The sequence below is a fragment of the Bufo bufo genome, chromosome 7, assembly GCF_905171765.1.
Source record: "Bufo bufo chromosome 7, aBufBuf1.1, whole genome shotgun sequence".
Classification (NCBI taxonomy): Eukaryota; Metazoa; Chordata; class Amphibia; order Anura; family Bufonidae; genus Bufo; species Bufo bufo.
Genome location: NC_053395.1, coordinates 217,098,884 through 217,116,643, shown reverse-complemented (window position 1 = coordinate 217,116,643; position 17,760 = coordinate 217,098,884). Strand labels below are relative to the sequence as shown.

Sequence of the window (17,760 nt, the reverse complement as noted above, 5' to 3'; positions counted from 1 at the left end):
GCGGAATACTCGCCCGTGTGAAAGTGGCCTAAGAGTCGCGCCCCCTCGATCAAATTAGTGAGAATCGGTTATCAATATTTAAATGCGGAAAAAACTCCTTTAAAAAGGGGTTGTCTCATTCCTTTAAAAATGCGGAGGTTGCTCCTGTCGCCCCCGAGCAAACACTGCTTTTCCTTGGCGAAGCCTTCCGCTGTAGGGAAGTGTAATATTACATGGCGGCATCCAGGTATTGCAAGGTCTGGCTAAGATGGGAGTTAGGCCTACTGAGCAAATCTCCATTCTGGGTCATGAGGGGTGGGGGGGGGGGGGGGGGGTGGGGGGGGTCCAGATGCACACATAGGACAGGGGGGTGTCTTCAGAGAGAGCCCCTTTGCTAGTTTTTAGGAAGATGGGCTGTCTGGTCATTCCCTTAAGACATTGTATGACTGCGTTGTGTTTTTTTTATTTTTTGTGTTTTTTAATAGTTAAATTGTATTAGTTGCATCCACTAAGAATAAGCTGCCTAAACAAAATTGTCCACATTCAGTGTAAATTAAAAATGAGTGTGGTCTTGGGTGGGGGGCGGAGTACAGTTAATTTATTCTACTGTTTAGGTGAATTCTTCACCTTTTTATAGGACTGTTAAAGGGGTCATCCATTCGTTTAGAAATTCATGGCCGTAGGTCATCAGTATTAGGTCGGCGGGAGTCCAACTCTCAGCACCTCTGGCGATCATAAGTTTGAAGGGGCTGCGGTGCTCATGTGAGCGCTTCCTCCTCCTTTACGTCGGTCTGGACACTTTAGTGGTGGGGGTGCAGGGTATTGGATCAGAGCGAATACTCCGCACTGCCACTACTGAAAATACAGTTCGTCTAGTCCGGACCAAGGTAAACGAAGGAGGACTGCAACCCCTCCAACTTTGCTTCACAAGGGTGCCAAGAGTCGGCCCCCCACCCATCTAACAGTGACAGCCTGTCCTAAGGGAATCCTTAGTAGAATATTATTCCTAATGTGCTGTATACATTTCTGAATTGAGCTTTTCCCAAAACTGGTTTTGTATGTCGGGTCCCAGTCGTTGATACTGGGTGTAGTGGTTGAGGGGGGGATACTTCGCTACGTGAGGTGCCTCTTGCCGTGCCATGTATCTGATTAAATAAGCTGACGTACTACACACATTTCTGTTCGGTTTATGTATTTGGGAGATTGGCGATGTCTGTGTTTTTTTTTATTTTATATATTGTAATTTAATTTGTTTTTGTTTTTTTAAATAAAAATATATATTTTACAAAATCACTTGTGAAATTACATTACTTTGCTATTTTGATTTTGTTTTTATAGCTTTAGTCTAGTGACCTTGTCCATGTTAAAGGAATTGTCCAGGGTTGGGTAAAACTTATTGGGAAAGGTTTTAAAAAAAAAAAAAAAAAAAAAAGTGATTCTCGTCCTCACAGATTGCCCCGCCACGCCTGTTCCAACACTTTCTGGGTCCTTGCGTGTGTTGCTGAACACACAGGAGATGCCTTCTCAGCCACCAGCTGCAGCAGGGACCACACAAGTGTTGTAACACAAGTCGTTGAGTATGGCTGCTTAAATTTATTATTTTTATATATATTTTTTTGTCCCATACTGAGGTCTTTCCCAATCATTTTTACCCACTTGGGCAGCCCCAATTTTTTTTTGGTTATCAGATTTTTAGGAGGCCACAGTTCGGAGAAACCAAATTCCCAAATACATGCCATTTAACTGTTCCCGTGATAAGACCTACGAGGGCTCTGTCTCCCTGTAGCCATACAGTTCAGTGATGCACCTGTTTGCCTGCAGCCACCACTAGGGGCAGCTTACTACATCGAACACAATTGTGCAGGATTTCTCTAGAGATCTAACAGTAACCTATAGAGCAGGGATGCACAACCTGCGGCCTGGGGGCCACATTCGGCCCTCGATATCATTCTGTGCGGCCCCCAACCATCTGGTAACAGACATATATATCTATTTCTTGTGGCTGCTCACATGTATCTTTCATGTATTTTCCCATGAGATGGGAGTACTAGAAGTGTAACCAAACATTTATGATATATACTATATGTTCAATATGCCATAAAAATTGTATTTCAGTTGGTAATACCCCTTTAAGTTTTATTTTCGGCCCTTGGAATTGGTTCACAGTCACAACGTGGCCCCCAACCAGAAAAGGTTGTGCACCCCTACTATAGAGTGGTGTCAGCTTTTTTTCTTTATAAATATTTCACTTGGGTGTTTTCTAGAATAGAGGTTTGCCGCTCATAATGACTAGATTGTGTTGCATAAAAATACATACATGATATATGTGGATTGTTAAAGGGGTATTCCCATCTCCGACAATGGGGTCACATCGCTAGCATAAGCCCCCATTGTCTGATAGGTGAGGGTTCCTCCTATCATGCAAGCACAGCCAGTAAAGTGAAGGAGGGCACACGGTACATGCGTGGCCGTCCTCCATTCATTCCTATGGGGCCCGCCGAAAATGGCCATGCCCTGGTTCGCCATTTTCTGTCGGCCCCATAGAAGTGAATGGAAGCGTTTTGCGTGGCGCAGGCCAAGGCCTCTTTCACACTTGCGTTGTCCGGATCCGGCGTGTACTCCACTTGCCGGAATTACACGCCGGATCCGGAAAAACGCAAGTGTACTGAAAGCATTTAAAGACGGAACCGTCTTCCAAATGCGTTCAGTGTTACTATGGCACCCAGGACGCTATTAAAGTCCTGGTTGCCATAGTAGGAGCGGGGGAGCGGGGGAGCGGTATACTTACAGTCCGTGCGGCTCCCGGGGCGCTTCAGTGTGACGTCAGAGCGCCCCATGCGCATGGATGACGTGATCCATGCGATCACATGATCCATGCGCTTGGGGCGCCCTGACGTCACTCTGGAGCGCCAGGAGAGCTGCACGGAAGGTAAGTACACTGCTCCCCGCTACACTTTACCATGGCTGCCAGGACTTTAGCGTCCCGGCAGCCATGGTAACCATTCAGAAAAAGCTAAATGTCGGCTCCGGCAATGCGCCGAAACGACGTTTAGCTTAAGGCCGGATCCGGATCAATGCCTTTCAATAAGCATTAATTCCGGATCCGGCCCTGCGGCAAGTGTTCCGGATTTTTGGCCGGAGCAAAAAGCGCAGCATGCTGCGGTATTTTCTCTGGCCAAAAAACGTTCCGTTCCGGAACTGAAGACATCCTGAATGGATTTCTCTCCATTCAGAATGCATTAGGATAATCCTGATCAGGATTCTTCCGGCATAGAGGCCCGATGACGGAACTCTATGCCGGAAGACAAGAACGCAAGTGTGAAAGAGCCCTAAGGCTACTTTCACATTAGCGTTTTTCTTTTCCGGCATAAAGTTCCGTCACAGGGGCTCTATACCGGAAAAGAACTGATCAGGCATATCCCCATGCATTCTGAATAGAGAGCAATCCGTTCAGGATGCATCAGGACGTCTTCAGTTCAGTCATTTTGACTGATCAGGCAAAAGAGAAAACTGCAGCATGCTATTATTTTATCCCCGGTGAAAAAAGACTTGCCTGAATGCCGGATCCGGTATTGCAATGCATTTTTCAGACTGATCAGGATCCTGATCAGTCTGAAAAATGCCTGATCAGTCAGAAAAAAATGACATGCGTTTGCATACAGTTTGCCTGATCAGGCAACAAAACTGCCTGCCAGAATCAAACGCAAGTGTGAAAGTGCCCTAATGGTGGTGGCCGGACCCAGCCCTGCCAGCCACCACTTTGCCGGCTTAGTTTTCGGCTGCGTTTTACGAGACATATGCCCCCACATTGTCTGAGATGGGAATACCCCTTTAAAGAGTACAACTTAATTGTCTTTGCAGCAGTAATTCTCAAGCAGCATTAGATCCGGTTCCACTGTTACCTGGTTGGACATTGCCTTAAAGCGTTTGTGCAAGAATAACAGAATAACCCCCCAAATCCTTCGCTGGAGCTGTAAAGGTAGGCTTGCTTACCTGCTTCCCGACACTGACTTCCCGCTCCTTCTCCCGGCCTGCAATGTTCCGTTGGGCTCCCTTACTGTAAACATCCAGTTTGACATCGTCTGCAGCCAATCACAGGCCACAGTGGTGACCGGTTCCTCATGGGTCATGTGACCATTTTGTCATGATGTAAGGGGAGGTGCGGCCATGTCAAACTGGATGTTTACAGCGAGGGAGCCCAGCGGAGCATCGCTGGCCCGGAGGAGAGGGAGCCAGCCGCAGGAAGCGGGTAAGTTCAGGCCAAGTTCTTTCACAACCCCTTTGTAGGGAATGTATCACTTTATATTTCTTTCTCTGTTAATTATAACTAGACATTGAACCACATGCTTTTTTTTTTTTTATCAGATTTTATTTTCTGATTGTAGATTTATTTATTTTATTTATTTTTATTCTATTTTCTGTACATGGTTATATAGGTATGGGGTGGGTATCTTGCTTGAGCTGTAAACAGTATTCAGACAGATACTTTACAGAAGCCACATGGACATTAGGAACCTGTAGCCTGGAGACCACTTCTATAGGTGAGTGTTGTGGAACACAGTCTGTGCAGAGGTCATTTTACAGGGAGGGGGAGGAGGTGAGCTATGGCATCTATTGTAAATAATAGGTCTATGTGTAGATATATCTGCCAGTGTTATCCTGCTTATGATAATGAGATGACTGCTGAGAAGTGATCTCTACAGAACAGCAAGAGTCAGCTGTTTTGAGCCTCAGTGGCCAGTGAGAAATGTGCCAGATTTCTTTTTTTTTTTTTAACTAGCGTATATACCCATCGTTGCCCAGATGTTTTTTTTTACCTAGAAATGCTCATTGTTGTCTTTGACCCAATTAGAATTTTAAAATAATTTTTTTAATGGGTTGTCCGGGTACAGAGCTGAACCCGGACATACCCATATTTTCACCCAGGCAGCCCCCCCTGAGGCTAGCATCGGAGTATCTCATGCTCCGATGCGCTCCCTTGCCCAGCGCTAGATCGCGCAGGGCAAGGGCTCTTTTGTTTATCATAACACACTGCTGGGCGGAAACTTTCACCCAGCAATGTGTTCGGTGATGTCACCGGCTCTGATGGGCGGGCTTTAGCGCTGCCCTAGCAGTTTTACTGGCTAGGGCAACGCTACATACTGCCCATCAGTGCCGGTGACATCACCGGGCTTCCTGGCAGCCCCATGGAGAGCCCCGGTACGTCACCGGATCTCCAAAAAATTCCTTTGCCGTGCGCGATTTAGCGCAGGGAAAAGGAGAGCATCGGAGCATGAACTGCTGGGGTGAAAATGGAGGTATGTCCGGGTTCGGCTCTGAACCTGGACAAACCCCTTTAAGTCTGTAGCAGTTTGTAGTTTTTCAGTCATTTTTAAAAAAAATCTATTTGTTTTTTTATTCTTTAACCCCACTGTAATGTGCACCGCACCTGGGCTGTTGTGCTTTAATGATGGTGATGCCCTCTTTGGCCCCGGCAGGCGCCATCATTATAAAACTTGCACTGACTCCTTGTAGCCCTTGTAAATATTTCTCTCTGAATTCGGGCATGATGCTTTTCCGTGGTTTCTGAAGCCCTTGTTGTCGTGGCTCTTACTGCTCATTCTTAAGAGGCTGATCACATTGTTCGGTTGTCTCAGTCGCTTGCAGTAATTTTACTTTCTTTCCTTCTGGCTGGACTTGTCCATTGGGTTTCAGTTTTTTTTTTGGGAGGGGGGCATTCTGGATCCAGAAGACGTCTCCTTTATTTACAAGGGAAAGGCGGACAGACGAGCACCGTAGTAAAATGAGATGTGCTGTGATTGGTCAACCCCCCCAGTATTTTAAATTGGATCATGAAGAATAATATGTACCATATATGTAAGGATCAAACACATTTTCACTTTTATGTATATAAATGACAAGGAAAATTAAAAACAAAAAATTCTTAGTCTAAGGCCTCATGCACACAAACGTATTTTCTTTCCGTGTCAGTTCTGGTTTTTTTTGCGGACCGTATACGGAACCACTCATTTCAATGGGTCCACACAAAAAAAAGGAAGTTACTCAGTGTGCATTCCGTTTCCGTATGTCCATAATTCCGTTCCGCAAAAAAGTAGATGATGTCCTATTATTGTCCGCTTTGCGGACAAGGATAGTGCTGTTCTGTTAGGGGCCAGCTGTTCCGTTCCGCAAAATACGGAATCCACAAGGACATCCGTATTTTTTTGCGGGCTTCAAAATACATACGGTCTTGTGCATGAGGCCTAATAAACATATAAAACTCGCTTTAACCAGTAGGCTGTTTTTGATAACTCCATTCCCTTTTAATGGGTAGTGGGAGTCAGTGCACCAGAGGTTCTAGATTTTCTTTGAATGATCATCGGAATGCAAAAAAAGAGAAGTAGATCAGTTTTTTCTTAGGTGATACATGACCAGAAGAGGAGTCTGAAGATACCTGGACCTTTAATGGACTCTTAAGAGCCCTTTAGGCTTCGAAGTGCTCTCAAGTCTCTCGTGCATGAGGAGAATTTGAATTCCAGACTGGAGAGCAGTTACAAAGCGGGTCTCTCTCTTTGGAGGACCTGACCTCTCCTGCATTATACAGACAGCTCATTGATATGAATAGACACTGTGCAATGCTTAATTACCCCTGTGGTGGCGCTGCAGAGAAATGTATTTACTACCAGGTTTTCCCACAGATTACAGCAGATCGTTGTGGGTTACAGCTGTCATATGTGGTCAAGGGACCCTTCTAGCAAAGTAAAATGGGTTCTTTGGACAATTCTAAGTACAGCAGGCTAGACCTACAGCCCGTTTATAACCCAACCAAGCTGAAAGATTTTCCCGGCCTCTCACACAAGGGAGATAAGGCTGTGAGTGTGTTTTTTTTTTTTTTTGCTCTTTTTGAGTTATGAAGTTACAGAATCCCAAAGACTTTGAAAGGAGCAGCAGCCTTCATACTTGACCACCACTGTTCAAGTTCTTACTAGCTATGAGATAGATATATATATTACACACACAGTGGATCTAAAAAGTCTACACGCCCCTGTTAAAATGTCAGGTTTCTGTGATGTGAAAAAGAGACAAAGATAAATCATTTCAGAACTTTTTCCACTTTTAATGTGACCTATAAACTGTACAACTCAATTGAAAAACAAACTGAAATCTTTTAGGTGGAGGGAAGAAAACTAAAAAAACTTAAATAATGTGGTTGCATAAGTGTGCACACCCTCTTATAACTGGGGATGTAGCTGTGTTCAGAATTAAGCAATCACATTCAGAATCCTGTTAGATAGGAGTCAGCCTACACCGGCCATCATGTAAAGGGCCTCTGATTAACCCCAAATAAAGTTCAGCTGCTCTAGTTGGTCTTTCCTGAAATTTTCTTAGTCGCATCCCACAGCAGAAGCCATGGTCCACAGAGAGCTTCCAAAGCATCAGAGGAATCTCATTGTTAGAAGGGATCAGTCAGGAGAAGGGGACAAAAGAATTTCCAAGGCATTAGATCTACCATGGAGCACAGTGAAGACGGTCATCATCAAGTGGAGAAGATATGGCACAACAGTGACATTACCAAGAACTGGACGTCCCTCCAAAATTGATGAAAAGACGAGAAGAAAACTGTTCTGGGAGGCGACCAAGAGGCCTACAGCCACATTAAAGGAGCTGCAGGAATATCTGGCAAGTCCTGGCTGTGTGGTACATGTGACAACAATCTCACGTATTCTTCATATGTCTGGGCTATGGGGTAGAGGGGCAAGACGAAAGCCTTTTCTTACCAAGAAAAACATCCAAGCCAGGCTACATTCTGCAAAAACACATCTGAAGTCTCCCAAAAGCATGTAGGAAAAGGTGCTATGGTCTGATGAAACCAAGGTTGAACTTTTTGGCCATAATTCCAAAAGATATGTTTGGCGCAAAAACAACACTGCACATCACCAAAAGAACCCCATCCCCACAGTGAAGCATGGTGGTGGCAGCATCATGCCAAGGGGCTGTTTTTCTTCAGCTGGAACTGGGGCCTTAGTTAAGCTAGAGGGAATTATGAACAGATCCAAATACCAGTCAATATTGGCACAAAACCTTCAGGCTTCTGCTAGAAAGCTGAACATGAAGAGGAACTTCATCTTTCAGCATGACAACGACCCAAAGCATACATCCAAATCAAGAAAAGGAATGGCTTCACCAGAAGAAGATGAAAGTTTTGGAATGGCCCAGACCTGAATCCGATTGACAATCTGTGGGGTGATCTGAAGAGGGCTGTGCCCAGGAGATGCCCTCGCAATCTGACAGATTTGGAGTGTTTTTGCAAACAAGAGTGGGCAAATCTTGCCAAGTCAAAATGTGCCATGCTGATAGACTCATACCAGAAAAGACTGAGTGCTGTAATAAAATCAAAAGGTGCTTCAACAAAGCATTAGTTTAAGGGTGTGCACACTTATGCAACCATATTTTATTTTTATATTTTTTCTTCCCTCTACCTAAAAGATTTCAGTTTTTCAATTGAGTTGTACAGTTTATAGGTCACATTAAAGGTGGAAAAAGTTCTGAAATTATTTATCTTTGTCTCATTTTTTTACATCACAGAAACCTGACATTTTAACAGGGGTGTGTAGACTTTTTATATCCACTGTATGTATGTGTAAATCTATATCACAGACCTATCCTATTTACTAAAAGGGACATCTGCAAATGTTCATTTTGCTCAATATTCTTGGTGGACGTAAGGTAAGAGTTAGAACTTGAAGATATGTTACTTACCACCACAGAGGACGGGAAGTGACTATCCACCATCATTTGTTTTTTCCTTAAACTAAATGAGTCCAGAATTATGTTCCCTGGGTAATTAGTATATATTTATAGTGGCCGCATCTCAAAATTTCTGTTAGTGCCCCAAATCCCCAATATTCATAAATTATAATTCTGGTGCCACCACTAGAGGGAGCTAGCTGAATGCAGTATACAAACATAGTCCTAATAAAATTGCATGCTATAAGCTCTTGAGCTCCCCCTAGTGGAGGTTGCAGACTGCCAGAATTTTATGATTAACTCTTTTGAACCTATGTATCATAAAAAGATCCAACCTCTATAAAAAATATATTAAGCGACTGACAATTTGGACTGAAAAATTGTTATAGTTGACGTACCTCAACTTTTACTTACCTTCTGACATGATGTTGAGGGGTACCATGAGTGGGGATATGTTAGCTATTAGCCCTTTCTTTCCTCCCCAACAATTGGGTATAATTAAAGGTACTCTTCCATGTGCTATGCCGGTCTGGCTTTTTTCCAGACCCGTGTGATTAGTCCCTAGTTACCCCAACCTTAAAGGGGTTGTCCCACCATGATGCCTATCGCCTATACACAGGATAGCTGATAAGTATTTGATTTGTGGGGCTCCAAGTGTGGCGACTTCGACTTATGATAATGGGGCCATTGCGTCCCTTGAGTGGAGCAATGGTCACACGTGCTTTAGCGCTCTAACTCTATGGGGCTACTGAAATGATGAATAGACTGACGTGTGGCTGTCGCTTTGTTCACTTGGAGGGGACAGTCACTCCCTTTTCCCATGATCCCAGCTGTTAGACTCTTAACAATTGTCTTGTGGCTAGGTGATACTTGTTAATTTGGGACAGCCCCTATATCAGTTAATTAGCTGAGATGACCAATTAGTGAAGCAAGAGGCCTACTGTAATGCATGAGCAAATGACGGGTGCTCGTGGAACTGCTCTGGTAATACGGGTCAGAAAATGGCATCCACGTTCAGGTGCCGCACCCTCAATGCTGGGGCCTGTATCCAAGCTCCAGAATGATGCAAATAGAGCAAAACTAAAAAAAGCGGTGCGCTGCTAAACGAAAACACAATTTTATTAAAATAAAAAAAATTAAAACGTGTAACGCGTTTCGAAGGTGAGCCATCTTCAGACTGGTTCGACAGGTTAAAGGGGTTTTTCAAGATTTTGCAACTGATGATCCATCCTCTGGATAGGTATGTTCTTGTGGGGGTCCAACACCTGGCGATCAGCTGTATGAGAAGGTACTGGCGCTCACAGTAGCGGCGCGGCCTTCTCGCAGCTTTGCCTAGGCCATGTGACATCACGTGGCCCAGGCGCATCTCAGCCCCAATTAAATGAATGCAAAGTACAGCAAACTGAGAGAAGGCCGTGGCACTACTGCGAGCGCCATTGACTTCTCTTACCCCCACCGATCAGGTACTGATGACCTTCCAGAGGATAGGTCATCAGTACAAAAGACTTAGAAAACCCCTTTTAAATCACATCACAGAGGGGGGAGGTGCAAGGATGGAGTCAAGAATCAGTGCTGTTAAAGGGGTTATCCGACTTTAATAAATTCATTCTAATTACTCTTATTATAGTCTATTGAAAGTTTCTTCTAATCACTTCCATTAGCTATCTTTCCCCATTTGGCCAGTTCACTTATGGGTCATGTGACCCCCCGACGTCAGCAAGCCGGCTCTGGTGATGACGTCTCGTTTACAGGCTTCTCCCTGCTTGAGGGAGCGGCCAGGCTCTGTAAACGAGACGTCAGAGCCTCTGGTGCCCTCCCCTCTCCAGCTCTTCTCACACTGCCTCGGCGATGGTATGCGATCGCGCATGCGCGGTACGCACCAGAGCCGAGGCGATCTCTTCTCCGGCAGCAGGGTATGTTTCTCCCTCCTGCACTCACTGGGCTAGAGTTAGCGTGATCCCCTCTGCGTACTTACACCCATGTTACCCTCCACAACTACACATTATACAGTTACCACCCCCTGGGAAAAATAAATATATAATAGTCCATCATATTTTTTGATTTAGCTATATAAAAACCATATCTGCCACCAATATATATATTTATGTAAGCAATATCTATATTGAATATATATTTGAATAATATAGATATTGCTTATATACAGCTACTGATAATGGTACTTTCCCACTAGCGTAAGTGTATTTTCACACTAGTGGCAGGACGTATCCGACAGGCTGTTCACCCTGTCGGATCCGCCCTGCCGCTATTTGGCCGTGCCGCTGGACTGCCGCTCTGTCCCCGTTGACTATAATGGGTACGGGTGTGGAGCTCCGGCGCAGCACGGTAAGAGGTCGCAGGACTAAGTCTACTTTCACACTTGCAGCAGAGTGATCCGGTGAGCAGTTCCGACGATGGAACTGCCTGCTGGATCCGGCATTGCCAAACAACTGAAGGACGGATCAGTCCTTCCGGTCTGCGCATGCGCAGCCCGGGAAAACTGTGAAAAAGACTGCCGGAGGGATCCGTCCATCTGCATGACAAGCGGATAGACTGATCTGTTCTTGCAATGCATTTCTAGACTGATCTGCACCCGGATGCGTCTACAAGTGCTGTCAGTTGTCACACTGATCGGTGGATCCGGCCGGCAGCTCCAGATGCAATGTGACAGGAAGATCTTCTGCCAGTGTGAGCTCGGAGATGATCATGTGTTTTTTTTTTTTTTATGCAAAGTGCAGAGCAGGGGGAGGGAAAGGTCAGGTTGTTCACGCCCAGAAATATTCATGAGGCAGAGCTCAGGCTTTGTTGGTACACGCCCCCTCAGCATGTACTTCAGCATGTAAACAAAGCAATGACAGAACCATGAAAAGGTGTAAATATGGGTTTTACCTTGATGAAATCTAGCTTAACCAAATTATATGTATATCCTGATGGGTTTTAAGAGGTTTTATTTTATTTTTTTCATTAACTCAGATACTCCCTTTAAGTAGGATATCACAAATACAAAATACATAAATGAAACCAAAAATCATTGCTGATGATGCGCTAATTTACAAAAAGAGGAAGAATATACAGAATATTTTGGTGCATAATAAAAATTGTTAATAGCAATAAAATCAATTTACAAGAAAAATTTAGTGACCGTGAAGAAACAATAAGAATCCTCATTAGAGATAAAAAGGCAACAATAATAGCCCGGAAACTTTCAGAGAAAAACCTTTTTATAAGGGCTGGTTCACACAAACGTTTTTTGCGTTCCGTATACGGAACCATTCATCTCAATGGTTCCGCAAAAAAAAAATGAATGTACTCCGTATGCATTCAGTTTCCGTTCCGTTCAAAGATAGAACATGTCCTATTATTGCCCGCCAGTCACGTTCCGTGGCTCCATTAAAGTCAATGGGTCTGCAAAAAAAAAAAAAAAAACGGAACACATACGGAATGTACTCCGTATGTCTTTCATATCTGTTCCGTTTGCGGAACCATCTATTGAAAATGTTACGCCCAGCCCAATTTTTTCTATGTAATTACTGTATATGCCGTACAGAAAAACGGAATGGAACCGGAAACGCTACTGAAACAAAAAACGGATCCTTTAAAAACGGCCCGGCAAAACACTGAAAAAGCCATATGGTCGTGTGAACAAGCCCTAAAGTGAATAGATTTACCCCTCCTAGTTTTTTATATTCTCAGTCTCGGCAAGTGACGAACCAAAGTGCGGAGCCTGAAAATCCCGTAAGATTCCTCATTACTGAGACTGGTGACCGCTCCTCGCAGTATTCGGAATCTGCTCCACAATGAAAAGCTTGAACAAAGATGAGGCTCTGCTGAGTGATATTGGAGCACATCAAGGGTTAAAAAAACATGAGGTAACCATACATTTATTTATTTTTTTCGGATATAAGCGGTATACAGTCTCTACGGTCGGTCCGTTTTGCTGAAACCTCTATACTGTGAGATAAATGTGAAGTTAACTAATTAACCCCCGAGATGATGGGATGTCTACTTTTATTTAACTTTTATGAATTTTCAGCAGAAAATTTTAAAAGTTTTGTGGATTAAAAAGTGCGAAAAATTCCTTAGAAATTTTTTTTTTTTCCTTCAATACCGATGTCAGTCGAGCAGACACCGGCTCTGTCCACAGCAAATGATAGGTTTGGGTGGGATGAATGCGAAGTCTGATGGCACGTACGTGGTTTACGAGGTCCAGAGAACAAAGGCGTGCTGAAGGAGCTGCTCTGCGGAGGGTCGCTTCTCCTGGTCCCTGTCAAAGAGGAAATGAGATTGCATTAGCTTTGTCTTGTGGTTTAGAGTCCAGGGTCTACTGTTAGGACTGGGGCTACAAGGTGACGCCAAGTAAAATCTCAGGAGGACTGCAGTGGGCCTTTGCTGTAGTTAATTTCGAGCATTTACGGTACCTCTGGGCAAGTTGGGTGATTTTTACGTGGTTGTATTTTTTTATTTATTTTTGGATGGGGGCTAAACTATCTATGGCTGGTCATGATCTGAGGATATGATGGCTCATTGCCTAAGGCTAGTTTACGACTTATAATCCTCTGGGAGGCTGTTCCGGCAGAGGAAGACCCTGCTGGAGTTAATCATATCCAGCATAGCCGGATGCTGCCCTTCCACTCCGGAGCCCATTGACTATAATGGGATCTGGCTGGTTTCCGGCATTCGTGCTGGGATTTGGCTGGATAAAAACCGAAGAAAGCACCATTTTTTTTTTGTCCCACCGAATCCTGGTACTAATGCTGGAAAAAGTCTGGGTCCCAGATAAACTCCAGCAGGCTGGAACAGGAGCAGCCTTCCAAACTTTAATGCTAGCGTGAACCTCTTAAAGCTGCCAGGATGTTTTTCATCTAGGTAAGTGATTTACACCCACATAGATGGTGGGGATCTGACTTCCGGGACCCCTGCGAATGGAAATGTACTGTAGAGCCGTGCACAGTGGTGCTCTTGGCCACCTATGAATGAGGTGGCAGCTGTAATCCAGCATTGTGGTCCCTTTAATTTTCAGGATCAGCAGGGCTCTTAGAGATCAGACCCCCATTGATCTGTAATGGCATAGCCTCGCAATATAGCAGAAATGGTAAAACCCTTTAACCCCTGCCATTTGGAGTGTGTCCTCAGAGGTTTGGTTTTCGTGTCCACCACAGGCTTTGGTCGTGGTCAAGAACAGGAGAATGTTTGGAACAGTGGTGTTGAGGTAGGTCAAACTTTGAGACCATATAAAGCTCCACAACTTGGCGTGTACTCACTCTGGGTATAAATGTGCCATGCATTGAACTGCGCGGGCTTGGTATTACTATACAGCCCTGCCATGTGGGATATTTTATGGTCCCATTTTAGGTCTGTGGGGGCAAACACTACACTAGGTATAAGCATGTTCTAATTTATTTATGGTGGCGGGGGGTTCCTCTGCAATGCCGGATATACAGCTGTGTCCTTGCTCACATTTTCACATTACTCAGCGCCCCCCGAGATTTGTAGCGTGATATGACAAGCTTTTCTAAAAAAAAAAATTATTATTTTGTGATACTCTGTCAGGAGTTTTTTTTGCTGTGTCTATGTGGCCACCCAGTGGGTGTGATGTGTATTGCAGCCTGTCACGGTTTTGCTAGCAGGTCGCAATATCGTATTGAATTTGTTTCTTGAGAGAGTGCAACATATGGCACCGCATAGTCATATGGTAACATACGTCAGGTCTGCACCAATATACAGATGTGAGCTTTACACCGCCTTCCAGTCTTGGCTAGTGCAAAGAGCTGCAGAGAAGGTGGTCGCCTACAGCGCCGTGTGGGGAGAGAACTACCTTAATATTATGTCTGCAGCCAATTGGACACTGTGGTTAATAAGGGCTCATGCAGACGAAATTGCGGTCTGCAATGCACTGGCTATGTGCACTCCTGGTGCGGATGTGGACACTGACTTGAATAGGTCCACGATCTGCAAAATACCTTAAAAGATAGGACGTCTTATAATTTGCGGTGCGGAGGCACGGACCCCATATCCCAAGGAAGTGCTTCGTAGGGCTTCTGTGAGCTTCCGATCCGTGCCTCCGTCCCACAAAAGATAGATGAAGTCCTTGCAGATTGCGGACCCGTTCAAGTCAGTGGGTTAGCACCGGAGCGCACGCGGCCTGTGCCCGCATATTGCAGACCTGCTATTTACGATCCGCAATACAGGCACTGAGCCAGTACATTTGTATGCATGAGACAACCACACTTGGCTCGGCTGAGCATGCATGCTACATCTGTATATGTATTTGTACATACCTGACTGGGATCCACCTCACTCATTTGCTACCTAATTACTTTTTTTTTAAAAGTTCTCAATTATTTTTTATTTTTTTGCTTATTAGCTGAATGTATTTAACGGGCATCTGTCAGCAGTTTTGTCCCTATTACACCGGCTGACCTGTTACATGTGCGCTTGGCAGCTGAAGGCATCCGTGTTGGTCCCATGTTCATATGTGCCCGCATTGCTGAGAAAAATAACGTTTTAATATATGCAAATGAGCCCCTAGGAGCAACGGGGGCGTTACCATTACACCTAGAGGCTCTGCTCTCTCTGCAACTGCCGCCCCCCTCTGCACTTTGATGGGAACAGGCAGTGAAAACATCATGCCTGGCCCTGTCAAAGTGGAGAGGGTATGCCAGTTTGTGAGAGCAGAGCCTTTGGGTGTAACAGCAACGCCCCCATTGCTCCTAGAGGTTCATTTTCATATACTAAAACATGCGGGCACATATGAACGTGGGACCAACACAGATGCCTTCAGCTGCCAAGTGCACATGTAACAGGTCAGCCGGTGTCATAGGGACAAAACTGCTGACAGATGCCCTTTAAAGGGGTTAGCCCATGACAAAAACTTATCACTAGTGTTGAGCGAATTTGTGTTTTAAGTTCGGCGTCTAAAGTTCGGGTTATCGAAGAATCGCGCTATGGATTCCGCTACCACGGACCATAACTTGGTCTGTGGTAGCGGAATCCATAGCGCGATTCTTCGATAACCTGAACTTTAGACGCCGAACTTAAAACACAAGTTCGCTCAACACTAGTGATAAATGCAAGAATGCTGGGGGCTCAAACCACCAGGAACCCCACAGTCCTACGTCCCCATTCCGAAAGAATTTTAATGGGTTGGTGATCAAATATGTTCAGCTCGCCACTCCTCAGGTATGCCTCCAATGCTATGACTGAAGCTTGTAAGCGTACCTCTGTCCCACCATGAATGAAGAGGTCTATTCAGGATTCTCGTTGCCATGCCGGATATTGTTTTCCCTGCTTGGCTATCTCCATCAGTCTCATAGACTTTGAATGAAGTGGTAGGATGCATGTGTGATCAACCCCTACATTCACGGCGGCTCAGGACCCCAGTTCTAGTGACCGGTGCAGATCCCAGAGGTCGGGCCCCCATTGATCATAAATGTGTATTATTGGAAATGCCTGTAATGTTTTATAAATCCAGCCAGGGGGATGTCTGAAGAATTCTCTTTGCTCAGATTTTCTCCCCTGCCTCAAACCATGGTTTACTTGGCCTTCAGAAATGGGGATATTAAGATTGTACGCCCCATTGGGGTCTAGGACCTGATGTATATTTGGGGGTGCAAACCTCTCCATTGTATACTATGTGCAGAACAACTCTTTCCCTATTTAGGGAGGTCAGAGCAATGAATAAAAAACGGATGCAAGTCTTGCCCTATACGGCTCTTGTGTAACGTGCTCTCTACTCCTCTGCTGTCTCCTCTCTGACTCCTCTGATCTTTAAATCCTTTCTGAAACCACTTATTGGGAAGCTGCACCTCTCCACCAACTAATGATCAACAACCTTGTTAATTTCTGGCCTTTTCCCCCTTCAGGTTATCTTGAAGCGTTTGAGCCTCTGTCCTCCATGATGCTTCCTCCCGCCTTACTCCCAGTAAGTATAAACCCTCTATAGGATAAGGCTGTGTAACCGTTGCAAAAAAAGTTAAAGCGTAATGTGAACATTCACTTCATTTAGTTTTTTTCTTATCTTCATATGTCTAAAATTCAGTGCTCAATAAGGGGGTGTCAGACCCCCGCCCATCTGATATTGATGACCTGTCCTGAGGATAGGTCATCAATAGTAAAAGCCCAGACAACCCCTTAAAAAAAAATTAGGGCTTCCTGCGGTCACCACCGGAGCGGAGGAGTGACTGCATACTGTTTTTACATTTCTTCATATTTAAAGGGGTTGTCCAGAATTTAACAATTAATTACCTATTCCTAGTATTGGTCATTAATATAAAATAGGCAGGGTCTGACACCCTGCACCCTCACCGGTCAGCTGTTAGGGAGTAGCTATGGCGCCAGAACTACAGTACACAGCTGCATCTATTGTGTAGTGGATGGAGCTAGTAACCGCAGTGCGACTCCCATGGATGTGAATGCTGCCGTAACCAGCTCCGGCCGCTGCCGTGTAGTACTGGAGATGATTGGCGTTGGAGGATGTCAGACCCGCAGCCAGTCTGATAGTGTTGACTTATCCTAGGGGTGCATCATCAATGGCTAAATCCTGGAGAACTCCTTTAAAGGGTTTCCTAGGATTTTATGTAAAAAAGTGCCGGGGGGCATTCTGAAATAAAAATAAATAAAAACGAATCCCCTTGTAAATGTCCAGTCACTCCGATCCCTCTGGACCTGCAGCTGTCACAAGTACAGTACATGAACAGCACTTGGCTGCTGCCAGTCACTGGCCTCAGCAGTCATCACATGAATGTCATGTGTCGCTAGCAGTTCCACCAAGGATCAGAGCGGTGACGTGGGACATTTACCTTCTTGAACATGCAGCAAGCTTCCCTTAAGGGCTCATGCACATGACTGTATGCCCTCCGAGACATACGGTCCGTGAGCGGGCCATTGTCTCCGAGCAGCATACATCGTGTGCACGGGAGCGCACAGCATCATAGGTTGCTGTGAGCATCGGGCTGCCCGCGGGACTATTGTTCCGCACTCATATGATATTATGAGTGCGGGACAATAGCCCCGTGGGCAGCCCGATGCTCACAGCATCATAGTAACCTATGATGCTGT

At 45.0% G+C, this 17,760-nt stretch overlaps 2 protein-coding genes across 3 annotated transcripts in view; one reads left to right on the top strand and one right to left on the bottom strand.

Moving 5' to 3' along the window:
- Positions 1-17,760, top strand: part of CCNT2 (cyclin T2) — a 73,686-nt gene that overhangs the window by 38,172 nt on the left and 17,754 nt on the right. The window contains exon 10 of one of the 2 annotated variants that reach the window (XM_040440549.1): positions 16,566-16,624. The exons of the other annotated variant lie outside the window; for it this stretch is intronic. Coding sequence (XP_040296483.1) covers positions 16,566-16,624 — 59 coding nt within the window. The remainder of the gene's footprint in view (positions 1-16,565; positions 16,625-17,760) is intronic. 2 annotated transcript variants of the gene reach the window in all.
- Positions 12,321-17,760, bottom strand: part of MAP3K19 (mitogen-activated protein kinase kinase kinase 19) — a 47,845-nt gene continuing 42,405 nt past the window's right edge. The window contains exon 14 of the mRNA XM_040440532.1: positions 12,321-12,967. Coding sequence (XP_040296466.1) covers positions 12,901-12,967 — 67 coding nt within the window. The 3' untranslated portion in view covers positions 12,321-12,900. The remainder of the gene's footprint in view (positions 12,968-17,760) is intronic.